Here is a 26932-nt window from a genome sequence, read left to right on the forward strand (position 1 = left end):
CGCCGGGAGCCGCTGGCTTGGATCATGGTGTAGAGCCCGGGGAGGAGGTGACTGCTCGGTGCGTGCAGCGACTGCTGCTGGTCCTGCTGTGTCTCTTTCTTGTTCGGGGTGGGATAATGGCGGGTGTTACCTGGCTGTGAGGATGAGTTCATGCTTTGTGCCGAACGGGGCCAGTCTGGAGGATTGCCACTCCAACCTCTTCTGCCTGGTGAGTATGGGTGCGGGGGCATGTGCACTGCCCTGTCTGTAACACACATGGGGTGATGTGCTGCACAGCTATACACAGAAACACACCACCTGTCTGGCTAATGTAAATGTGTGTGTGCATCCCATGTACAGGGGACTAGGCCCTGGTATTGGGGTGCAGTCTGTCTGTGTGCATATGACTGAACTCAGAGTAACACTTGTGTATATGTCTGCAGCTTCTGATCCTAATCACACATACACACACTGCTCTCTTATGTTAGGCAGATCATCTTATCAGGGTGTCCTCAATCTTGTTATCTGTGCTATGTATGTGCACCTGAATCCTGTTCTCAGTACTGATGAGCTAAGATTATTTGTGGTTGGAAGTTTCCCTGTGTCTGGATGTTTACTCTTCTGGTTCTTTGCACAGAAAATAAGGCCCAGGCTTTTCCAGATAGTTTACTATAGCCATGTGTTCTGTCATCTGCAGCAAAATTCCTAAAGCTGTGCTAAAAGGTCTGTGTTTTGTTGGATTGTAGAATATTACAGTACTTTCTTGGGAATATGTTCTGGCACAAAGTGTTATGAAAGTATTTTGATTAAGATAGTACTTGTATATGTCATAACTCCGTCAACGTCCTTGACGTGCACGTTATTTTCTGTTATGCAGTAACTTGCATCAGCAGTCTTTACACTGTGCTGTCTGTCCTGTTCCTCCTGTCTGAGTAGTATATTTATATTTTCATTGCTCAGTCTCAGCCCTTTTTCTCCTCTCTGTGGGAGTGGATCCTGGGAAGGAGAAGGCAGGAAGCAGCCATTTTCCTGACTTCTACTGGGCCAGGCCCTGACTTTAAGATGCACTACTTATATTTATTGTCCCATATGTACTCAGCTGTGTCCCCTCTTTGCTAACTCATAAACCATTCTATGAACACCTACTTTTTGCATTCCATCCTTGCTTGAATGCCATTGTCTTCTGTATTTATATTCTTTTCTCTTTACTGACTCTGTTTTGAAAACTTCACCATTTAGTATTAAATATTGCTAGAATTTTTAACATTTTAACCAGTGCTTCTTATATTTCAATGTATCTTTTAACAATGCCATTAAAATTACTGCAAGGCATGTCTAGTACTATAGTTTGTAGTGTTTGGCCATTTGTGTACATTTAAATAAAGATTTCTATATAAACTTACCATATAACATCAGGTATTATCGGGTTGTTAATTATTTTATATTGGACAGTTAGTAAGGGAGTTTATCACATAGTCAGTCTCTCTGTTCCTGTCGTTTTTTTTTTTTTGTTGTTTTTTTTTGCAGATATTTGATATCTTGTAGCTGACTGCAGCATATAGTCTTTGCTTATGCAATAGGAAACCTTTAAAAAAGCTCCCGATGTACCAGCAGGAAGGTAGATTTGCAGAGTTTACTTATGATGTAGGATAAGTTATTTGTGGATTAAATACAGCAAATCATTTCGTAACCATATTAAAAATAATAATTTATCTGTATAGCTCAATTTTGATGACATAAGTGAAAACATTTGTCTTCCAACTTGCATGGGGTGTAAATATGTCTAGTTGCAGTTTCCTCCTTAGTTGCACTTTTTTTTTTGTGTACTAATTAACTTGTAACTGTCTGATATTTTGTGCTACAATGTTTTCTGGAAACACTTTAGAATTGCTTCTAGTCAAGTAAAACCTGTTTATTGGCTATCTTTTAGTTTGATAGGAACACATTTACACCCATCCCCCATCTTTGTCCCTCCTAGAGAAGTTGAAATGAGGCTGGGATTCCAGCTGTTAGTAAGTGATCACAATGTTAAACCTTGAAATCTTTGTATTGTTGCGTTTCAAGTAATTATAGTTCAGGAATGTGCTTCTCCCAGCTAGGCAGCTCATCTTTCTGACTAGTATGCTAAGCAGTATAAAAAACCAAGGGTTTTCTTTGCCATCTCTCCCTGCTTTCCTCTAACATTTAAATAGAAATATATTATGTATTTGGAGATATTTTATATCCATTAATCAGACTTGCATCAAGTTGTGTCGAATTCTTTTGCTGCTCAGTAGCTGGTGTATAATTTCAATATTATTGTGATTCGAATTGGCAGTCTCATCTAGCACGTTGGGGGTAAATATTTCTAGAATTTTGCTGGTTGACCACTTATGGGAAACAATTGTGCTTTGGGATTCCATGTCTTATTTTGAGCACACTCATGGAAGTTTATGCTCTGGAATTCCATCTGTCTGTGTATGAACTGTACAAACAAGTCATAAATTCTGTGGAACAGAATGCCATCCAGTATTCAGAAGCACTCTTTAGTCACCCAATCAGTTTCATTTAGGTACTATTTCCTGCTGACATTTCTTCTCCAGCGTGCACCCAGTAGATTGTACATGATAGAAACAGCGAATAGAAATCCCAAAGCAAAAAATGTTTTTTATTTTTTTTTGTTTAACATAATCTGTTAATGGCCAATGCCGATGGGGGATCCTTAAACGTTCTGTCTGTGTGAAAGAACCTTTGCTACTGTTTTTACATGTATCCATTCTTTGATGCTTTAGCTATATGTCATTTAGCTTTTTGTGCAAACTGAATTGTCGCACAGTTTACAGAACAAAACTATTTTGAAGCTATTTAAAGTACTTGCCATGAGAATTAGTCTGTCATTGGGTATGTACTAGTATTACCAGAAACTAGCGTATAACAAACTCTCTTAATTTTCCAGGCTGACCTTACAGGGATCAAATGGAAGCAGTATGTATGGCAAGGCCCTACTTCTGCTCCAATCCTCTTTCCGGTGACCGAAGAGGATCCCATTTTGAGCAGTTTCAGTCGATGCCTGAAAGCTGACGTGTTAAGTGTATGGCGACGTGATCAGCGCCCTGGAAGAAGGGAACTGTGGATATTTTGGTGGGGAGATGATCCAAATTTTGCTGATCTAATTCATCATGACTTGACAGGTGATTTTTTTTTTATTTACTTTTACATGTGTTATTTGCTCCAATATTATTTTAAAAATCTTACTCTGGCTGAACTAGAAGGACGTGGTTCTTGAGCTGGAGTGTTGTGTTGTGTTTTTTTTTTTGTTTTTTTCAACAGAGCTTTGATTCCTTATGTTTAATCCTGAAGCAGAGGCTGCAGGTTTAGAATTTAATATAAGAAGTGGCAAAGATGTTGCTAATCCTATATGGGATTGTTGACATTGAGGCTCAGCATAGCTTCATATTATACTTCTACTTAAAATCACTTTTGTTCTCCACTAGGCAGCTGTGGTGCTGCCAAATGTTCATACGTGTTAAGTGGAAAACAACTTTCTCTCATGGAAGAAATGTTTGTATCTAGCTTTGAAATATGCCAAATTTAAATTCGCCTATGTCTTATTTAACATAACTATTTGCACACACAAGTTGTAACAGCAATTTATTGATCACTGAAATGTGGAGGTTGGAAAATGACAAAGCTAATTAACCAAGAACTCTACTTGTTTATACAGATGAATTAATTGGAAATATTTATCTCTGCCTTGAAATGTTTTTATTTTTTCTTCTGTCTAGTGACTAGTTAACTCTGCAAGAATTTACTGCATGCATCGCAAAGGCCATCTTCCACAAAGTATATGCTATTATCAATATATTTGTTTCAACACTCTGTTTGAGCCATATTGTTTTTACTTGTTCCATTAAAGAACTGCAGCAAGTAAAGTTAACCAGCAGTCTCTGTGGTGGCTGTGGAGATCTGTTCATTGCTATATTTACACTATAGCTTTGTACCAACACCCACGTCTTTGATGATATTTTAACTAAGGTTTTCTCAAAAGAAGTGGAAAAATGAATACAAGGCTTGTAGCCAGGCTTACTGTTTGCAGCCTTAATGTTTACATTCATACAATGACATTCTGATATCAAATGAACCAGTGATTGTTCAATGTTACCAACACAATTTTGAATTGTTATGAACAATACTTTAATATATATCTTTTTTAATTTGTCAGTTGTATAATAATCCTGCAGAAGCACTTCCTCTAAAATGTTCATCGGCTTGTGGATTTTAGTTTGTCCTATAGGACAAAGTTTTTTAGTGCTGAAATCCCCTTGTTTTGGCCAAAATTGTTCCTTTCTGTTCTCTTCACTTTGTAGTCCTCTCACTATACGGCAATTTGGTGAGTGGCTAATTTTGGTCTGTCTGAAAAGGACAGACAATGTTAAGATGGATACTAGCTGCTTACATTTGCTTTTGGCTTGTAGAGAGAGAGAGAAAATGACTAATATATGCTTTCCATTTATGCTAAGTATATAGGGAAATACTAAATATCCTGAACTAGGGGCTGATTCGAAGATCGAAAGAATTGCAGAGCCGCACACAAGGGGCCGTGCAATTCGTCCATCTAAAATGCTAATGCAGCTGTAGTGTCTGTTGGAAACAGCCACCACCTTGCTGCGTTTCCGATTCCAGTGCTACGACTGATTTCACAGCCTGGCGTTGCCATGCGCAGACCACTCGCCGTTGGAGATGTACGCTAACCATCGGGTTTGCGTATATATCTCTGAATTGGGCTCTATATGCTGCTCCTTTTTATGTCCTGCATGTTACTTTGATAAAAATTCACCTATACAGACAGTGTTGTATCTCCATACTAAACAAAGGTGTCGATTTCAATTCAGCGCAATGTTGAATAGAGCCGGGAATGAGTTCATGGAGCTATTCAATTCACCGCGTTGTTAACAGACTAGAGGATTTCATCTCTCACCCTCCTGAAGTGCGATCAGAAATCTGACTAGACTAGTGCTGCAATGATGTTTTCAGGCTTGGCACGTGAGCTTAACAGCTTCAGTCGTAGAATGCAGGTTACCTTGACTAACCACCTGGCTTAAGGTGCAGTAACCTGCATCTCCTGACTTAAGTGCAAGGCGCCATGGGGACCATTTTAATAGCTCCGAGAACTCATTCCTGGCGCTATTCAAATCGCATTGAATTTAATTGAATTGTCCCCTTAATGTCCACTTTCATTGGAGCTTAATTTGTCTCCTTGCCCTTTCTCTTAATACTCCTGACTTTTGCAATACTTGGTTCTACAAGACCGATATACCTAATTGGCATAAGTGTTTTGAAAATGTACATTTACATAGTTTACATTGGTTCACCACAGCCATCTAGTACAATCAGAAGATCATATACAACCTTTTCATATTGTATCATCCCTACTTGACTGGGGTTCTATTCAAGCTTTAGTCACCACATAACCTGACATGTCAGTTTGTACACTTCCAAGTGATGTAGGATCCTGTGAAAAAAAGAGAATTCATTGGACTTGCCCTTAAAGTATCAAAATATTTCTTGTATAGTAATTACACATACTGTAGATTATTATAAATTGGAAAGTGATAAACGATCAACCAATTAGCTCCTGACTCTTAATTTTTCAAACATAGCCTGTAACATGACAGTTAGGAGATGAGTGGCTGGTCATTCATCACTCTCCAGTTTATCATTTTGGAAAGCTTAATACATGTGCCCCATTGTACGATGTATGGACAGGATCTCCACTTCACAGCATGGAGTTGGCTGAATGACCGATATTCAGCTGTTTTCATTCTGTGAACGATCATCGTTCATCTCCATACACTGAACGATAATTGTTCAGAACGGCTGTTTCATCTGCTGATCTGATAAATCATCATTCATTGTGGACAATTCAATTCAGCGGGAGTTTAAAAGCGCCCTCGGGAGGGTGTGAGAAGAAATCATTGAGTCTGTCTGTCAGCACGTTGAATTGAATCTGCCCCAGTGAATGGCAAACTGTAGTCCCTTGGGGACCCCTATAGATCTAGTAAATGGACCATGGCAAGGAAATACAATTCTCTTAGGTTTTTTTTGTAATTGTTTTGTACTCTGCTCAAGACTAAACTTTTGATTGCTGATTTCTTTCTTTTTTTTTTTTTTTTAATGTACACCATTTTTCAACATGTTCATAAAGTAGCAATGATATTGTAGCCAGTAATTAGATGTATCTATCATATACATGGTCAACAGGAAACCTTTTCACCTCATTATGAAAACCTTTTAATAAGCTTTTAGTTGTACATATATATATTTTTTTAACATTTTGACTAGCTATTGACTGCTTTCATTACATCACAAATCGTTTAGTAACTAGCCATGTTGCTACATTGCTTGTGTGCAGGTAACCATTTAATCTGAGGTTTATGGTGTCAAAATCTGCTACATTCAGTGAAAGAACTGTAATGAATTCTCTAGCTTTGTAACCTTTTTACTTCATAACTACATATTTGTTTGTTTGTGTAGGGGACAGGGCCATTCAATAGGTTTTTTTTTTTGTTTGTTTTGTTTTTTTGGTCAGCGATAATGAATGGGCAATTGATGCAGCAATTCAGTGGTTTTGGGCACCAATTATCATGCTTATTCTCAAAAGCATCTGGTTTAGCTGTGTAAAGCAGCAAAGTACTGGTTAGCCAAAACAGACTCTATGCACATTTCTGCTCCACCTCAGGAGACTATAAGCTGAAATGTGGGCACCCATGGCTCTCGCACCAAACCGGAGCAACAATTGAATTGCTCAGTCATGTACCCATTACTGAGCGGCGTTCAAAACACAATTGAATCTTCCCCCTAAGAGCTTGTTATCACAAGTGTTTGGTCAGTTTACCTAAGGTAATTATCTTTTATGTTACAAAATTTATTAAATTTGGTTATTTGCAGGTTTAATTTAAGTAGCAATGTTTGGATATCATAGGGGTCCATATCTGTCACACAATGAGGCTGGATACATAGCCTTACAGGGAAAGTTCAACTTTTGCTTGCATTTTAGTCTTTAACCAGTCAAAAGCTGTATTTAAAAAAAAAAAAAAAATTGTATGTAAAGAAAACAGTCTGCCGGCACTCCTATAACTCAAGACAACTTGCTCCGGTGCATCCAGTATAACAGAAAAATCCCGAGGAATCAATAACTGGCACTCGGAGTCAGCATGAGACAAAAAACGGTGTAGAATATCAAACGTTTTCGGGGTCACCACCCCGTCATTAGGACAGAATACAGACAGGACAGAATACATACATGTATGTATTCCGTCCTGATGACGGGGTGGTGACCCCGAAAACGTTTGATATTATACACCGTTTTTTGTCTCATGCTGACTCCGAGTGCCAGTTATTGATTCCTGTGTGTGTGTGTGTGTGTGTAATATATAATGTGCGCACAGTCTGTACAGATAAACTTTACATGGCATTAGTGTAAACTAGGGATGTGCAGGCTCGGTTCTACTCGGTTCCGTTCGGTTCTTTTTACCGGATCTTATTGGGTTTCAGCTGTCACGAGTTTTGGATAGCCAATAAGATTCGGTAAAAAGAACCGAACGGAACCGAGTAGAACCGAGCCTGCACATCCCTAGTGTAAACTAATAGAAATCTCCTCAGAATATGTTGTTAACCGCTAACTTGGCAGGAGAGCCTTAAAGGGGGAATTTCAGTGTGATGCCCATGAACTGCCTTCAGAATGGTTGGGCAAAGGTTCTTCACAACCATTATTTGTGCAAAATGGTAATACAATTTGAAGGTTATATACTGTAATAGTAATGTGCAAGCAGCTGGATATCACTGTGATATTTGGCCACAAATCACCCTAAGAGCCTGTATATATATCAGGCACAATGTTGAAGCAGCAACCAATTGACAGTAGAACTGTTGCGTATATATTAGGGCGATTTAGTTAAGTGCAAGGTGAATAGTGCCGGGAAGTTGGTCCTGGAGCTATTCAATTCAGCACGCTGTTTAGTCTGACTTTTAACAACTTAAATTGGAGAATGTAAGTTCTCATGACTTAACCTGGGTGTTTAGTTGCGAGAACCGGCATTCTCCGACCAGTGCCGGCCGTGAGGCAGTTAGCGCCGTGCTAAGCTGGCAAACAGCCTTGCAGCTGGCACTCTAGTCTGATTTCTGCTCGCACCCTCAGGAAGGTGCGAGAATAAATCCTTTAGTCGGCCTAACAGTGCACTGAATTGAATAGCTCCTGGAACTCCTTCCTGGCGTTATCAAAAGCGTGCTTCATTGAATCGCCCCCATTGATCCCTGTCCATATACAATGAGGTATTTCCAGCTACTTGATAGTTTAAAAATACTTGCAAAGCTTAGTGCATTCCCTTGTAATGCTTAGATAGTGCTTGTGTTTAGTAGCTTTCAGTGACCTGCCTTTTAAAGCTGCTGTAAACTATCAACAGATTGAGCAGTTACCTATTACTGTTGTGCATAGCAAGCTTCACTCTCATGTGTTAAGTGAGGAATAGACAAATCCCAGAAGTCTGGTAACCAAAACACCCTCAGATGTGTCCACATACATATATCCTCCGTGCGATACAAGTTGCGTTACACAACGCGTGAGTGCCATGTGGTTCGGTAGCGCCGATTGTTCGTGCAATTTTTATTAAATTTTTTTTACTATCAAATGCATCTTATTTGCACAACAGTGTGAATAGAATGCACAAGCAGATTTTACTGATGAAAATGATATGCGGCATGCCTATGTTCTGTGTGCGAGTGTATCTGTAAGCGAAACACTACTTTTACAGTGTCGCAGCCGCTGACACTATAAAGTAGTGTTTAGCTTAAAGATGCAATCGCATACAGAACATGGGCATGCCGCATATCATTTTCATCAACAAGCTACTTCTGCATTCTATTCGCACTGTTGTGCATTCAAAGGTAAAAAGTCGCCCGAAAAGACACTCTATGCTACAGAGTCATGGCATGACGTGAATAGAAGTGACACGCAAGGAGGCTAGATGTATGTGGACACATCTGTATACAAATTGTCTGTCTTTCTTTTTAGAGTATTTTTTTTTTTTATGTGAATGAATCCACATTTCATAAAAAAAAAAAAAAAATAATAATCCTACTGGCTATTGAGTTCGACTTAAATTTGTCCATCTGAACCAGCATTTATCTGGGAATGCTAGATCCATTTACAGACTTGCATCCCTTCTCTTTAATTTACCTTTCGTTATGAAAAAGCTAGATGGCAACCTATATCTTAATTTTGTTTTTAACATTACTACTTTAGTGACCAACTCCGTGCATTTCACCATGTGCTTTAACAACTACTAAGCTTTCTTGTGCCCTATTCCTCCTGAAATGCAAAGAGCGATCCTATGATTTCTTATGGTGCGTGTACACTGTACGATCAGTCAGCAATAACTATATTGCTGACCAACCTCCCTGCACCTTCCCGGTGTGCTGGATGATCAATATCGATCATCCAGCACACTGCCAACAACGGTCCCTATGTAACCTGATCGATATCAACCAGGTTGGCCTGCATGCACGGTCGATGGACGATATTGTTATCCTCCATACGTGCCCGCGCATTGCTGGCCGTTTGAGGGTTGGGAGGCACCAAAAAAATTAACGATATGAACGCTAGAGTTCATATCGTGCATTTTTATCGTACCGTGTGTATGCACCATAAGTCTCATTTTGGGTTTTTTATGCTTGGAGAGGGCTGGTTTCCTTTTTTTTTTTTTTTCTTTTTCTTTATAATGCATCTCTATTTTGAAGGTGTCCGATGCTATATTTTGAGCTGACCCTAGAACTCTTTGGTCTCCTATTCTATTCTGAGGCTTCTCAAACTCTGTCCCGAATTGGGACTGCCATTTGTTATTGCTGTAGAAGATGTTAGCATGCTCAACAGTTTAGTGATGTCAAAAGGAAGGCCAGAAAAAGGGGACCTGATGTGTCCTAATTAAACTGCTACTTTTTGTTGGATTTGTATGTTGATAAAATTTTCTCCTTTTAATAATGTTCAAATCCTTATACAGTTTGTCTAAAAGAAAACTGCTGACAACTTACTTGGTCAAGACACTTTAAATATTTTTTTTTTATTTTTTTAACCTTGATCATGAGCATGGGCATCTTTTACCTGAGCTTTTAAGTGTTATTGATGTGCTATATTTATCTTTAGAAAAGACAGCCTTTTGTGGTAGGGGATCTATGTAAGCTGCTGTGGCTTATGGTTTAAACCTATAGTTGTACATAACACGAAGACATTCTATGTAGAGATTGATTTATGTAATGACTACTTCATGGTTCAGTCCACTTACTAACCCTAATGGTGCGTACACATGTAGATATCAGCCAGCGATATATCGCTGGCTGATCGTTATGCACCCCCCCCTGGTGTGTTGAATGATTGATATCGGTCATCCAGCACACCACCTACTTACCGACGACTATAGAGCGACCCGCAATCAACTATTGCGGGTCGCTATAGTAACTTGCTCGATATCGAGCAAGTTGACCGGCATGCGCGGCCGGTGGACGATATCGCTATCGTCCATACGTGGCCGCGCATCACTGGTCGATGGTAAGTTGGTAGGGACCATTTTAATTTTGAAAGATATCGTTCAAATCGTTCTTTTAAATCGCTACGTGTGTACGCACCTATTAGAATAGTTTTTTGCATATATGTTCTTAAAATCTATATATTGGTTCCATGTATAAAAACATGAGGTAATTTTGGCTCCTATAACTAGTTTCAGCAAAATAAATGGGAAATAGCTCTCTCATATTCTTAGCTCTAGTTGAAAAGAGGCAGTCATTTTAAACGGTTGTAGTAGGTATTACCGCCAACCGCATGGCCGGCAGTTCAAATCCCGACAGCATAACCCTAATCTCCCCCTACCCCCCCCCACCCCCCCCCCCCAGCCCCCCGGGGGAGTGCCTAACCCTAACCTCCAGCCCCCACACCCCCCGGGGGAGTGCCTAACCCTAACCCCCCTTCCACTAGCCTAAACCTAACCCTTCTTCCGGCGTATGGAAAATGACAGACTGGAGTCGGGAAGCCGGCGGTCGGTATTTAGATAAGTATTCTAATTCTTTCTGACTCCATATATAGTGTGGAAATCTTTCCATCTCTTTTTTTTTTTTTTGTCACGATTTCTCCATTATTGTAATGTAGGCAGCGCCATACCCTCTTTCCATATTTTAATAACACGTTACTTTCTAGACCAAAAGGGAAAGGTCTTTCTAAGTGGGGGTAGGCAGCAGCCTTTACCTATTCAGCGCCATTTATTCTCTTTAAATAGTATTTGAGGTATTTAGACTGTCGGCTTCCTGACTACATCCCATTTTAAACATTCGTTATATTCCTACAATGTTTTGCAAGGAAGAATTACTGCAATAATCGTCTTGTTTTCATTTGTCACAAATTCTTCATATTCAGTTGTGATAAAATTTAGCATTTCAATTACAAAGTGTTTAGGAACAAAATGTAACAGAATTTATGTATTTAATTGTCACTTTGTCCTAGCTATGATTTTTTTTTTTTTTTCTTTTTTAATGCAAAAGCTTTATAACGGAATTTGTCTTGTGCAACTGTCCTATCCACCTGGTGTAATGAAACTTGAACAAAGTTTTTTTTTTTCCTTCATTTCTAAAAAAAATTCCTTACAACATTTGGATGCAAGTTGTTCTTTGCAGAATAGCTTCTCTTTCTGTATTTAAAAGATCTAAATAAAGGCTGTCATATTTTAAATTGGTCAGTCTCCTAGTGCCAAAGAAATGGCAACATGAGTTGTCACTATCACGTGAAAAGTAAAGTACATCCTCTTTCTAAAACTGTAATACAAAAAAAATAACATGAATGTGTGGAAAATTTATACCACATGATCGCATCATATTTCAGATTCAATAAATTGAAATAATTTTCTATTTGTTTCAGGCCTTGCTAATGAAATTTGCCCATATCTGCTAATTCATTGATTTTTGTTTTGACTAAATGAAAAGAAAAGAATAAAGGTTTTAGAAAGGACAAGTCATTTAGTTGTAAATTAAATAGTATGCTTTAGATTGTGTAGGCAACGTTTTTCTGTTTGGGTGCTAGTGCAAGCCAAAATTGTAACATTTACAAAAGTAATCGAGATTACATTGGTACTAAAACTGTTAGTGTGTTCCCTGTTCTTACTTTTATTATAGAATTAAAATAGAATGTCTGTGCTTGATGGAATGTACAGCAGCTCAGTTCAAATACTGAAACCAAATGAAAAAAAGTTTTAAATAATCGGTGGCACCTGTAATAAGATCCTCTACAGGTTCCCTGTATCAGAGGAAAGAAAAGTTTACCAACTGGGACTACAAGGTAGAAGCAGCTAGGGATAGTTTTATGTTTCGCCAACTTCCCAAGGTATAGGTGATGACGTCAGGCATCGGGCACCATAGAGTTAAGTTTCAGCATCCCAGGATGCACTAGGGTCCCCCTTCTATACCCCGCCCCCGAGCCAAGGCATCTCAGTTTCGTTGGTGCCCGGCTCGGAGTCGGATGCACCTGTTTAGAGGGGGGCTAAGGATAGCCCCTGAAGTTTTCTACAAGGCAGCTGTGGCTGCACATCTGGAGGTACAGCTTGGACAGTCATTCTTGACGTCCATGCTGTCTTCCCTACACCCCCGCTGGTACCGTAACGCCGGTACTGATCCGGGGATGCTGGTAGGCATCTGGGGTCACAGCTAGCGGTGACCCCAGATGTTTGGGACCATGGACGGATTTAAGGGGGACAGCAGGTAAGCAGCGGGGTCCCGCGGTGGGTCCCCGCTGGAACATGGTCTGGAGTCCCCAGGCAGGGGGCTCCCTGGGGACTGGCTGCAGCGTGGAGCCAGGTTACGGACCTGCGCTTCCACTACCCCCCTGGGACAGCGGACCGCAGCTGAGCGGTAGCGCTGCGGCGTCCCAGGGGTTATTTGCATGCCAGGGGAGCGCGCCTTCCCTGTACACAGCCGGCACCTCCCCCGCTGCACACAGCCCTCTCTGCACCTGCCGATTAGCCCTGTGGCAACGCTCATCCCCCAGGCTGGCCTCCTCTCTGCTCCTCGGTGGCCATCTTTATGGAAGCATGGTGAACGCTGCTGGAAGCTGCTGATCGGTGGCATTGTGGTCTGGGTCCCCCGGCATACCTCTCCTCCGTTGGAACAGGTCTGTGTATGCAGCACTGAGTCCTACCAGGCCCTGTGTCTGCGTAGTTGAGGATCAGCGCTGATAGTGCAGGGATTGATTTCTTTGCATTGTATGTGACTGTTGCTAGCGTCTGCTGCCTGTACTTTCACTTTCTACTGTCAGCCTTTTCACTGTCCCTGCTCTTCTTCTGCTAAAGCCCTTGCGGTGCGGTGATTGCAGGGCGGTTCTCTCACTATACTAACTCTTATCAGTGAGAGGGGTCACATACTTGCCATCATGTCTGAAAGTGATTTTCCTCTCCAGCATCTGTGTACTACATGACCTATAGCGGAGGGGCTATGTCAGTGTTTTTTATTGACGCGGCCAATTACTGTCACGGCTCCGGTACAGGAACCGCCCTGGGCTTGTTTCGCTAAAGCGCTTACAACCCTAATGGGCCAGTTAGCTCCGCAACCTGCGTTCCCTCAAATGGGATTGTCCCAGCAGTCAGTGGTGTCGTCACCCATGCAGGGGTTCCCGAGACAACTGATGGTACCCCACAGTCTCCCTATTTCCCCTCCTCGGGTCTCTCAGGAGCCTGCGTGGGTTAATTCTCTGACAAGTTCTGTGCAGCATTTGTCAGACGTGTTACAAGGGGAGTCTGTGTTGCGGCCGGTGGCGTCTTTGTCCACTCCTTATGAGGATGACGAGTGGACGACCGATGATGGGGAGATTCTGGATCTATCGGACCAAGAACCTCTCCGTACTAAAGAGTCGGACGCTAAGTCTAAGGTTTATATACCTGGCCTTATTCGTGCAGTCTGCACAGCTTTAGTTATTGAGGATGATGAACCTCCGGTATCAAAATACAAATATGCCTTTTTCAAAGATGTTAAGGGTGACGCCACAGTGTTTCTCTTTCGGGTCAATTGGTGGGCCACTTAGAGGAAGCGTGGAAACATCCTGGCAGACGGTATCAACCTCAAAAACGTTTAGCAGTGGCTTATCCGTTTGCGGACAATTATTTTGCTAAGTGGGAATCCCCGCCACAGGTGGATTCTCATGTGACACGCCTGGTCCGAAGTCCCACGTTGCCCATGCCCTCCATGTCCTCCTTTAAAGGATGCCACGGACCGTAAGGTGGAAATCTGCCTGAAGTCCGTTTATTCCCTCGTGGGGGGGGGGGCAGCCAGGCCGGCTATGGCCATTTGTTGGGTAACCAGAGCTATGGAGCGCTGGGCTGATAGTTTGGAGGCGTCTTTCGGTTCCGACTGTTCGACTGAACAGACCGAGTTGATAGGCAATTTCCGGGATTCGGCCACTTACCATAACGAAGCGGCTTTAGATATCAGTACGCTGACTTCTCTGGTTTCTTCGGCAGCTGTGGCAGCTCGTTGCACCTTATGGTTGCGATCTTGGAAGGCGGAAGCTGATTCCAAAAAGGGTTTGGAAGCTTTGCCTTTTAATGGAGAAGTCCTATTTGGTCCGGATCTGGACAAAATTGTAGCCACGCTGGCGGCAGCCAAATCGGCATGTCTCCCGTCTGCTGCAGTTCCTTCCAGTTCAGGTACATCGTCCTTTCGGCCTTACAGGGCTCAGGGTAGGCCTAAAGCACAGTCCTTTCCCCGTCATGCAGGCCCCAAAAAATCGGCCAAGCCTCGGAAGCAGGCCTGGAGTACCAGACGTCCGGCCCCTAAGTCCGATGACAAACCTGCGGCCTGACGGTCCGTGCCTCCCTTTAGGGGATCCCAGAGTGGGAGGCCGCCTGCTACGGTTCACCCAGTGTTGGTCGATAACCACGACAGACAGTTGTGTTCACGAGGTGGTTTATCACAGGTATGCCCTCTCCTTTTGGCACAGGCCCCCATCCCGATTCTTCACCACTGGTCTTCCATCAGACCGGAACAAAGCCTCGGAACTGCGGAAGGTTTTGCACACTATGCTCCAGGCTGGAGTTATAGTGCCTGTTCCTTTCTCCCAGAGGGGCCGGGGTTTCTATTCCAATCTGTTTTTGGTGCAGAAACCCAATGGGTCGTACCGTCCGATCCTCAACCTCAAAGCACTCAAAAAGTCCTTGCGGGTGCCGAGGTTTCGGGTGGAGACCCTACGGTCCATCATTCTGGCGCTGGAACCTGGGAATTACATGGTGTCGTTGTACATACAGGACGCTTACCTGCATGTCCCTATTCTTTCGCGCCATCAACAGTTCCTCAGGTTTGCTATCTGCAACGATCACTTCCAGTTCCAGGCGTTACCTTTTGGCCTGGCGACAGCACCACGTGTGTTCACCAAGGTTATGGCGGTCATGGCGGCTTCCCTGCAGCTGCAGGGAGTCCGCATGTTGCCGTACCTAGACGACCTTCTGTTGGTGGTAGGATCTCCGGAGCTCCTTCTACACCATTTGGATCTGACGATTACCAGTACTGCAACGGCACGGCTGGTTGATAAACTGGAAAAAGTCCACCCTGATCCCGTCTCAGAGGATTCACCACCTCCAGAGCCTTGTTGGACTCCAGTCAGCAGAGGATCTTTGTGATGGGGGAAAGATCTCTGCCTTGCAGTTGAGGGTGCGCAGTTGTCTGCAGAGTCGCCGTGTGTCTCTTCACTCGGCAGTGAGGTTACTGGGCTCCATGGTGTCCGTATTCGACATGGTGGAATATGCCCAGTTTCACTCCAGACCTCTGCAGCAATTGATCCTGTCCAAATGGAATGGACTGCCTCAGAGTCTCAAGTCCCAGACGATTGTGCTCACTCCGGAGGTTCGCCTGTCCCTAGCCTGGTGGTTGCAGACGACCCATCTCAACAAGGGTCGTCCGTTTTGGGTGGCAAACTGGGTCCTACTGACGGGCGCCAGTCTTTGGGGTTGGGGAGCGGTCTCTGGTCCACACTTGTTCCAGGGCAGATGGACTCGGGCGGAAAAGGAGCTTCCGATAAACATCTTGGAACTCCACGCCGTTTTCAATGTCTCCAGCAGGCCCATCGGGTTCTCCACGGTCATCCCGTGCAGGTCCAGTCGGACAACGCCAACACCGTAGCCTACATAAATCGGCAAGGAGGAACCCGAAGTCAAACGGCACTCGTAGAGGTGTCCCGCATCCTGATCTGGGCGGAGCGCAATCTCCCGGTCATATCGGTGGTATTCATCCTGGGTGTCCTCAACTGGGAGGCCGACTTTCTCAGTCGCCAGGACATTTATCCGGGGGAATGGTCTCTGCTCCAGGACGTCTTTAAACTTCTGGTGGACAGGTGGGGTCTTCCAGAGATCGACTTCATGGCGTCACGGCACAAAAACAAGTTGCCGGTGTACGGGTCTCGCACAAGAGACGAAAAGGCGTCTCTGGTGGATGCTCTGTCCGTCCAGTGGACGTTCCGGTTTGCCTATCTCTTTCCTCCGTTTCCCCTTCTTCCACGGGTAATCCGGAAGTTCAAACAGGAAGGAGGGACGCTCCTGTCGATAGCTCTTGCGTGGCCCAGACGGCACTGGTTCGCAGACCTTTCAGGGTCTGTCCGTAGACATTCCTCTGCGGTTGCCGCTACGACCGGACCTACGGTCACAGGGTCCTTGTCTTCACCCAGACCTGACTTGTTAAGGTCCAGGGGGTTTTCCAGCTCTGTAGTACGCACTATGCTGAGAGCTCGGAAACTGTCTTCTGCAAGAATATATATCGTGTGTGGCACCTCGGGAGTTCCGTCTGTCTAGAGTGCTAGCCTTCCTACAGGCGGGACTAGACCATGGGCTTCGCCTTGCTTCTTTGAAGGTGCCTGCCCTGTCTGTCTGGTTCCATCATAGGATTGCTACAATCCCTGATGTGCGCACCTTTATGCAAGGTGTTCTTAGAATTCAGCCGCCATTTGTTCCACCGGTGGCGCCTTGGGATTTAGCTGTGGTCCTGAGGGCTCTCCAGGGACCGCCGTTTGAACCACTGGGCTCAGTGGATCTTAAATGGCTGACAGCTAAAACAATTTTCCTTCTGGCCATCGCTTCAGCCAGACGTTGTATCTAATTTAAGGGCTCTCTTGTAGACCCCCTTTCTTGATTTTTCATGGGAACAGGGCGGTGCTGCGCACTCGTCCTGATTTTCTTCCCAAAGTTTTCCCGTTTTCATATCAATGAGGAAATAGTTGTGCCGGCTTTTAACTCACATGACCTGTCGGTGGGTGAGGCCACGTTGGACGTTGTGCGGGCCTTAAGGATTTATGTTCTTCGTTTAGGAAGTCGGACGCCTTGTTTGTTCTCTATGGCTTCCGTAAAAAGGGTTGGTCTGCTTCAAAGCAAACTTTGGCAGCTTGGATCCGTATGGCCATTTCAGAAGCTTATCTTCATGAAGGCCTTACGGTTCCTTCCTCTGTGAGGGCTCATTCCACTAGGTCTGTGGGTCCTTCGTGGGCAGCTCGACATGGTGCCTCTGCAGTCCAGATATGCAAGGCTGCCACGTGGTCCTCTGTCCATACATTTGTGAGGTATTACGCATTTGACACCTTTGCCTCTCAGGATGCTTCCTTCGGGCGGCGGATTCTCCTTTCAGCACAGGAGCGTCCCCACCCTTGAAGGATACTGCTTTGAGACATCCCCAAGGTATCCTGTGGATACCCTGAAGTAGAAAATATGAGATATGGTAAGAACGTACCTTTGTTATCTCTTTCTACGAAGTCCATAGGGTTCCACAGGACTCCCGCCCTGTCGCAGGTGTGCTGCAGATGGGCTTTACTCTGGTAACCGGTTTTTCCGTCTCCCTCTGGTGAGAATGTGATTCTTGTGTGTGTCCAGATCTTTTTTTCTCTCTTCCTTCTCCTCCGGCCTATGGCTTGGTATGTAACTGAGATGCCTTGGCTCGGGGGCGGTGTGTAGGAGGGGGACCCCAGTGCATTCTGGGAGGCTGAAAGCTTGACGTCAGGCATTGGGCGCCATAGAGTTATCACCTATACCCAAGGTATCCTGTGGAACCCTATGGACTTCGTAGAAATAGAGATAACTAAGGTAAGTTCTTACCATATCTCATAATTTTAATATATATATATATATATATATATAATTATATTTTGCTATAAGCATTAATAAAAGTCAATTATATTTTAACAGGCGGCACTGATAATTTAAAGTGCTCATATTTTTCATTTTGGTTTCACTATTTTAAATCTAGTTTGCTCAGGTTATGTTGATGATTTGTAGTCTGGAGATGAAGGCATGCTTCAGAATGTTGTACTGTTCGGCTGAGCAGGATGTGTCCACTCCCCAGAGGCTCAGGCTTCACATGATATGCAGCTACTTTTGATTCTCCGTTTTGGAATATATGTGGGTGATTACAATTCAGCTGCAGTGGAATAGAGCTGGGAAGATGGTCCTGGAGCTATTCAATTCAGTTCGCTGTTTAGCTGAGGGTGCGAGTAGAAATCAGACTAAAGTGCAGGCTCCGAGGCTGTTTTCCGGCTTAGTGCGGCGTTAACAGCTTCTCGGCCGGCACTTTAGTCAGAGAATGCATATTTCCACGACTAAACACAGAGGTTGTCGCAATAACGGGCATTCTCCCACTTAACTTGTAAAAGTAGGACTAAACAGTATGCAGAATTAAATAGCTCTGGGACCAACTTTCAGGCGCTATTCAAATCAATTGATTCGCCCCATATGAGGGAAGTAGTTGACATGAGGTGAGGGGCAACACAGCAGGGTGGTACTTGTTTAGTAAGGCACACATTAATTTTGAATGCAATTTGTTGCTAAAGCTGGTATATACAAGTATTGTAATTATTTCAATTCTTGTGTTACATTAGATGTAATACAATGTCCCCAGTTTACTTTATGGCATGTAGTGGTGCCCATAATTCATATTATGCCACAGAGTAGTGCCCCAACTATTACGCTCTTGGCATGTGGTGGGAGCCCTGGGGTCCACCCTACACTTGTGTGCGCCTCTCAGTTGCTGGGTTGTGGCTGAGCAGCTGCGCTTAGCCATTTGCTCTACCCTTATCCTGTTGCTGTCTTGCAGTGTGTGTATGTGTCTCTGTCTCTGTCTGCTCTGGAGAAAGCATGGTGCAATTAAACAAATTCAGAACGGGCAGGACACATTTTACAATGAACTAAACTGACAGGGGGCTTGGTGCTGGAAGTGCCTGTTGTGAATCCTGAGAGAGAACAAATAAAACAATTCTGGTATTTAAAGGGTGGGAGCTGATCTTTAAAATATATAGGGTTCGATTCAATTCAACGCAAATTGAATAGCGCCAGAAAGGAGCTCCCGGATGCTATTCACTTAAGCATGCTGTTAACCCTGACTAAGGATTTGTTTTCTCATCCCTCCCGGGGTGCGAGCAGAAATTTGACAAAAGTACAAGCGTGATGCTGTTTTCTGCCCTTAGTGCGGCGGAAATAGCATCACGCCGGGCAGTTTAGTCGGAGAATGCCCGTTCTCGTGACTAATCGCCCTGTTTAAGGTGCGAGGGGTGGGAGAACGGGCATTCTCCGACCTAACAGCGCGCTGAATTGAATATCTCTGGGAGCTCACTCCTGGCGCTATTTAATTCCCGTTCAATTGAATTGAGCCAATAGAGGTTAAAGTGGCGCTCAAGAATAAAATAAACACTGGACACCTTTCATGGTTCCATCGTTTCCGTGCTGAGACACTCAAACTTTGGAACCAAGTATTGTGTATGTGTGTTTGTATTGGCAAAATATGGAATAAACATCTGAAACGTTGGACTTCATTATACTGACTGGCGTTATGAGAAATCCATGGAGTGCTGCCTGTATCCTGCTGCGTTTGTGGCATGGCATCTGGCTAATGTTTCAGGAGTGGTTCCCGGGTAGTTGAACATATATATGGAGTGCCGGTCTTTGCTGTGGAGATATTTACCAATGGAAGTAAATGTAAGCCTTATATGGACCATATTGTACTGCGTGTATTAGTATATTGCTATCATGATAGTAAGAAAGAAGCTATTACTATAGTCATACGATGGTCTGGGGCTCTTTTGCTATAGCTTGTTTACAACGTACACATAGTAACTGGCACCCTGAACCAAAAAAACGAAAACACTTTGCAGCGCATTGCAATTCAATCTGGCTATGCCTAGTTAGACAAGGTTTCATCGTGCAGCAAGATAATGACCCAAAACTTACTTCCAGGCTATGTCACAACTACCTTTTTGAGGAAAAGAATAAGATGGTAGGGTTCAAATCGTGGAATGGCCAGCACAATCTCTAGCCTTAAGCTCCATTGAACTGGTTTAGGTTGAACTGGACATATAGGTGAAAGTAAAGCAACTTACAAGGGTAACATATTTGTGGGATCTTCTGCAACAGTATTGGCAAGAACTTTCCAAACAATATTTGTTTTCCACTAGTCTGTTCGGCTGTTATATCTGCAAAAGGCGGCTACCTTGAGTCAGAAATTCAGATTACGTTTTAATTAACAAAATTATGCTTTAATTTCAGAGTCCATTGAGATTGGTCTACATACGTTTTCAATTAAAAAAATACATATAACAAATGGGGGGGGGGTTGTTTCACCTGTAGTATTTTCAGATGCATAAGTGTCTGATGCTTTTTTAAACATGGGTAACTTTTAAGTACAAAAAAATCTGAGTGAAATGTTTGCAATTTGATCTATCCTTCTATTAAATAGCTTCTGTATTTGGGAATGCCTTGCGGCGTATTCTGTCAGTGCTTGCTACTCGCTGTGGTGTCCGATTGCATGCATTTGTTTAATTTTCTACTGGGTTAAGCAAAAAAAATTCATAGTATGTAAACTGAAGGCCCCCATACATCAGAGATGGATTGCAGCAATCGTGCAATTTGCAATCGACTGTGTATAAAAATCGCCAATGTATGGGCTTCACAGATCGCAGATTGCAACCAAAAAGTGATTGGAATTGTTTAATTAGATTGTCCAACATTTTGGATTTCACAGATCGATTGGGGCTGTAGATTGCTAGTGTATGGACATGATCAGCAGATTTGCAGACCGTTTCTAGCAAATTGATGGGCCTTTCAAGATTGCCAGATCTGTGTTTGCTGCAATCGATCTGCAAATCACTGAAAAAGATCTGTAGTGTATGGGCGCAGATTGCTCGATTGGGAAATCCTAAGATCGGGCAATAAATCTTCAAATTGTTCAATTGTGGTTTTCAGATTGCTGATGTATGGGGGCCTTTATTTATACTTTTGCAGTATTTGACCGGTGGTTGGATTGAAAAAAATTAAAAAAAGTTGGTAAATTTCTCATCTATGTTTACACAGATCTTTGATAAACCTTCAGTAAATTATATTTGTGAAGGGATCATTCATACAAAATGTGTTGGAATGGCTTATTAATAGATCTCATTTATTTTTTAATTTAAAGATAAGTAGATAAGTGTATGTATATGTAATATAATTTTTTTTTTTTTTTTTTTTCACTGTGTGATACATGTTTAATGGGATATGGACGCTCCCTAGTAACATTATTTATTATTCTTTATGCGGTGCAACAAAGGTTCCGCAGCGCCTTTATAAAGTACATAATCAGTGATTTTCTTGTGTGCTCATTTTGTTTAACAGTACAAACAATGCAGGACAAGGACATGGTTTATAAACATTGCTGCATAATACTGACTTAAGCAGCAAGGCGTCAGCAACCAAGTGTTAAGCGGCGTTTGGGGAGTTGGGAGTAATTGATAGTATAAGTAGGGGGGAGGGAGAAGCAAGTGAGGGAAGAGGGCCCTGCTCCTGAGAGCTTACATTCTAAAGGGGGGGAGTGGTGCACAGACAGGCAGGGGTGACACAGATGGGGTAGATGGTTAGGGTGAGAGCTGGAAAGGTTTGAGTGTGTATGTGTATCCTGATCTGTCAAAATTAAGTTCATTGTTCATCTACCGCTATAACAAAAATGTCATATTTTTCTTTTATTTACATAAATGTATAGTAGAGTAGTTGTACTTTAATTTTTCTCAGTTTTATTATAAGCACTAAATTCATCCAGCTAAAAATGCAACTTTTATGGGACTGTCCTGCTATCCTAATAGTAATTACTTTTGTCCCAGAAACTGGTGTGCTGTAGATAAGCCTCCATAGTGTAACTCACTAAAAATGTTCGTGCAATATATATATATATATATATATATATATATATATATATATATATATATATATATATATATATTATTTTCCATTTCTGCTCGTGATTGACTCAAGATACAGTACCTTGCAAAAGTATTCACCCCCTTGGCTTTTTACCTTTTTTGATACATTACAACCTGTAATTTATTAATTTTTTTAATCTGAACTTTATGTGATGGATGTGCACAAAATAGTCTGATTTGGTGAAGTGAAATGAGAAAAATATATATAAAAAAGAATCTTTACAAATAAAATTCTGAAAATTGGCATGTGCATATGTAATCACTCCCTTTGCTATGAAGCCCCTCAAAAGGTCTGGTCCAACAAATTACCTTCAGAAATCATATAATTAGTGAAGTCCACCTGTGTGAAATCTAAGTGTCACATGATCTGTCAGTATAAACACACCTTTTCTGAAAGGCCCCAGAGGCTGCAACACCACTAAGCAAGAGGCATCACACCATGAAGACCAAAGAGCTCTCCAAACAAGTCAGGGACAAAGTTGATGAAGTACAATTCTGGGTTGGGTTATAAAAAATAAAAAATCCAAATCTTTGATGATCCCCGGAGCACCATCAAATCCATTATCAAATGGAAAGAACATGGTACCACAACAAACCTGCCAAGAGAGGGCCGCCCACCAAAACTCAGACCGGGCAAGGGGGGCATTAATCAGAGAGGCAGCACAGAGACCAAAGGTAACCCTGAAGTAGCTGCAGAGTTCCACAGCAGAGACTGGGTGTATCTGTGCATGTGACCACAATAAGCCGTACACTCCATAGAGCTGGGCTTTATGGAAGAGTGGCCAGAAAAAAGCCATTACTTAGTGATTAAAAATAAGAAGACATAATTTGAGTCTGCCAAAAGGCATGTGGGAGACTCCCCAAATGTATGGAGGAAGGTGCTCTGGTCAGATGAGACTAAAATTTTACTTTTTGGCCACCAAGGAAAACTCAATGTCTGGCGCAAACCCAACACATCCCATCACCCCAAGAACACCATCCCCACAGTGAAACATGGTGGTGGTAGCATCATGCTGTGGGGATGTTTTTCAGCAGGGACTGGGAAACTGATTGATTCGAGTCGAGGGAAAGATGGATGGTGCTAAATACAGGGATATTCTTGATTAAAACCTGTTCAGTCTGCCTGTGATTTGAGACTGGAACGGAGGTTCACTTTCCAGCAGGACAATGACCCGAAGCATACTGCTAAAGCAACACTCGAGTGTTTTAAGGGGAAACATTTAAATGTGTTCGAATGGCCTAGTCCAGTGGTTCCCAAACTTTTTGAATCACGGCACCCTAGAATATCAGCATTGTTTTCATGGTAACCCTAAGACAAAAGTTTGAGAAATTCAGAAAAAATTTAGTGGTCGTAAAATGAAGTAAATTGTGCTTACCTGTCATTCATAGCTTCAGTTATGTGGTGTTGAACAGGTTTGTGCGTTTTTTTTTTTTGTCCACATATTTACATTGCATTAGCCATAAATTTGATTTGGTGCTGGACAACCAACCTGTCAGCCACGTGGACAGCCACGGCACACAGTTTGGGAATCACTGGCCTAGTCAAAGCCTAGATCTCAATCCAATTGAGAATCTGTGGTCAAACTTGAAGATTGCTGTTCACAAGCGGAAACCATCCAACATGAAGGAGCTGGAGCTGTTTTGCCTTGAGGAATGGACAAAAATCCCAGGGGCAAGATGTGGCAAGCTCATAGAGACTTATCCAAAGCGACTTGCAGCTGTAATTGCCGCAAAAGGTGGCTCGACAAAGTACTGACTTTAGGGTTTGAATAGTCATGCACGCTGAAGTTTTCTGTTATGTTGTCCTAAATGTTTGATTCGCAATAAAAACAAAACAAAACACAGCTTCACAGTTGTAGGCATGTTCTGTGAATGAAATGATGCACACCTTCAAACAATCCATTTTAATTCCAGGTTGTGAGGCAACAACATGACAAATGCAAAGGGTGGTGAATACTTTTGCAAGGCACTGTATTACCGGTTTTGGTGCTTTTTATGTCCGTTTAAGACACAATTGATATATTTCCACCTTTCTTGGAAAGGACTTCTCCACATAAGGCTAAAAACTAATACTGTACTGCTGATAGGCATGCAGTAGTGAAACAGTACATGCCCTTTTCAATCCTGCAAATGTCTGGCGGAGCTTTGTACTACCAGTGGGTTGCTCATGTCTGGTAATCTACGTTTAAACTGTTTAATGTTCTGTCTTCCTATACGCCGCTAATGTGACTTAAAAACTTCAAGACCCGTACGAGAGTGGTTAAATAAGGTATCAAGACCTCTCACATTGTGTGTAATGTTCTTTCTTTTTAAATACAAGCCAGGCCATAGCAGATAGACCACTGCTTTCGCTCCTAGTCATTAGACTGCGCCTCATATCTGTCATACTGTCCCAACATCTCTTGTAAGATGGCGGGGCTGGCGGAAATATGGGCAAACATTGAGGTGCGTAGTGTGATCAGATTTCTGCTACTAAAGGGCACATAATCATTGTGACATGTCCCCAATTTGTCAAGCTTGTGGCCGTGCCCAGTACTTAAGGATGTCCTGGACTTCCCCCAAGCTCTCCCTTCACGTTGAATAGATGCCATGCGCTTGGCATCTATTCAACTGCAACTTTTCCCACCTGCGGGTGGGCCCGGCACAAGGCAGGCTGTTTTAGTGGGGCGACCCGAAAAGGGCAGGGTGCATTTTGCCCCATTAAAATTGGGCAGGGCGCGGCGCCCCACTAAAACTGCATAGCGTGAAAACTATGCAAGTTCAGTGAAATTGGCAAGTTTTACCTGTGGCTATGTGTAATTAGGAGTGGTGACAAATATAAATCTGGCTGTGTGTATGCACATGCTTATAAGGTGGTTGATTTTGTCTGGCAGATATTGTTTACTGCATGTCATGTTCCCCCAGCTTATTTTGCAGTACTGTATGGTTATGATCAGTAAGCAGTATACTCAGAATGCTTTAGTTTTATGAGGGCAGAGTAGTGTATGTCAAGGTTATTCAACATGCGGCCGTCCAGCTGTTGTGGGACTACACATCCCAGCATGTCCTGCCACAGTTTTGCTATTGAGGCATGCTCGAATGTGTATTTCAACAACAGCTGGTGGACAGCATGTTGAATAACCCTGTATGTTAATGTTGTGATTTTAATAAAAAGTATCTTAACCACTTAACTGACAATTTAAAAAACACATTTTGACTTTATAGAGTAGTGAAAAAATAAAGTGGGGTCTAATGCCCCCCCCCCCCAGCGTCCATAGGTTCTCGATGATGATTGACCATTGACTCTGATACCGCAACCCCCTCCCCCCTTACCAGTGGCAATAGATTCCAGAGTAATGATAAATCCTCAGTGGTTTTGCCCCCACCACCTTAATGTCTGCAGTTTTTATTGAAATTTCCAGCTGAAACCTCCATAGTTTACAAAAATGGATATATTAATACCCTCTGTGAGTAAGGATTCACCCTGCAGGTCACTTTCCCATCTGCCTCCCTGCAGGCCACAGTTGTCACTAGGGTCTGATATTCATCTCCCAGCTGATCTTCGCACTTGGAGAGCAGAGATCGGCAAATGGTGCTTAGAGGGGAGCTTCAGTTTCCCTCTTTGCACTTGACTTTACTGCCGGGCACACCTGTGCAGAACCGATTTCCGATGTTAAAACATTGGGGATACAGTGGTAGTGCATGTTAGCATGGCATGTGACCAGGTCAGAGAGAGTCCATCTGGCAGGGGTCAAATCCCATGTGAGTGTGCCATTAAGTGGTTAAGGCACCAGTCATTCCTTTGCATGTGATGCTTAGTGCTTATAAAACTTAAATGACAATCTTTGCCTAAATATGCTCTGTTTTGTGAACAACACAGTTCGTATTTTAAAAAGCAAACTTTTAATAATTTACAGTTCTGTGTGTCCATTCCCACAAAACTTTATATATGGGCTGGCTGCATTCTGCAATGGGGGATGCTGTGTAAGTGCTAAAACTAACATAGTAGTAAATGGGGGGATTCTCATAAAGCATTGTCGGATGCTTCTCCAAAAAGTTGGTACTATTTTACAGTAAACTCTTGAATCTCTAAAATTGTAACTTTAATTTTACCTACAACAACTGAAAGCTCAACTGACATTCTCTGGATTTAAAATAAATAGTTTGTTCCTTTATGTTTATAATGTCTCACAGCTATGTAACTTTCATTCATAATTGAGTTGGATATGGGGTTCATTGTAGATGACTTGTTAAATCTTTGGAGATCTAATTGGTTTAGCTTCATATGTCCGTAGATACATATTTGTATGTCCTTGGGCTTTATTTGTCATAAGTAAACTTTTCTAAATGGTATCTTGTTAATAGTGAAGACATTTTAGTGTACCCAAGTTAGGTATTAAACTATGTTCTTCTCTGCCAAATAATAAACCTATGCTATTCAAAGCAATCCTCCTCTAAAGGGAATGTACAAGTAAATGGTGTCTGCAGTACATATTGTTCTATTGCTGTGTATCTGACCTAATTTAATGGCTTTCCTTTCTATATGGAGTTTATTTTTAAACCACTTGCAAGTGTTTGGTGCAGGATTACACTTATGTGGAGAGTGCTGCAGATTGTCTTTCTTTGTTGGTGCTGTCTCTTGGTGAGAAAGCGATGTTGCTGCTTTCTCAAAATCAGTGGATTAAAACCTGAAAATATTAACTTGTATGCATCTTTAAT

The 26932-nt window shown here is 42.6% G+C and overlaps 1 protein-coding gene across 1 annotated transcript in view; it reads left to right on the forward strand.

Moving 5' to 3' along the window:
• Window positions 1–26932, forward strand: part of MED13 (mediator complex subunit 13) — a 139584-nt gene continuing 112652 nt past the window's right edge. Inside the window, exons 1-2 of the mRNA XM_088446347.1 lie at window positions 1–208; window positions 2915–3149. Coding sequence (XP_088302473.1) covers window positions 143–208; window positions 2915–3149 — 301 coding nt within the window. The 5' untranslated portion in view covers window positions 1–142. The remainder of the gene's footprint in view (window positions 209–2914; window positions 3150–26932) is intronic.

This window comes from Taudactylus pleione, unplaced genomic scaffold, assembly GCF_031769625.1.
Source record: "Taudactylus pleione unplaced genomic scaffold, aTauple2 ptg000397bl, whole genome shotgun sequence".
Taxonomy (NCBI): Eukaryota; Metazoa; Chordata; class Amphibia; order Anura; family Myobatrachidae; genus Taudactylus; species Taudactylus pleione.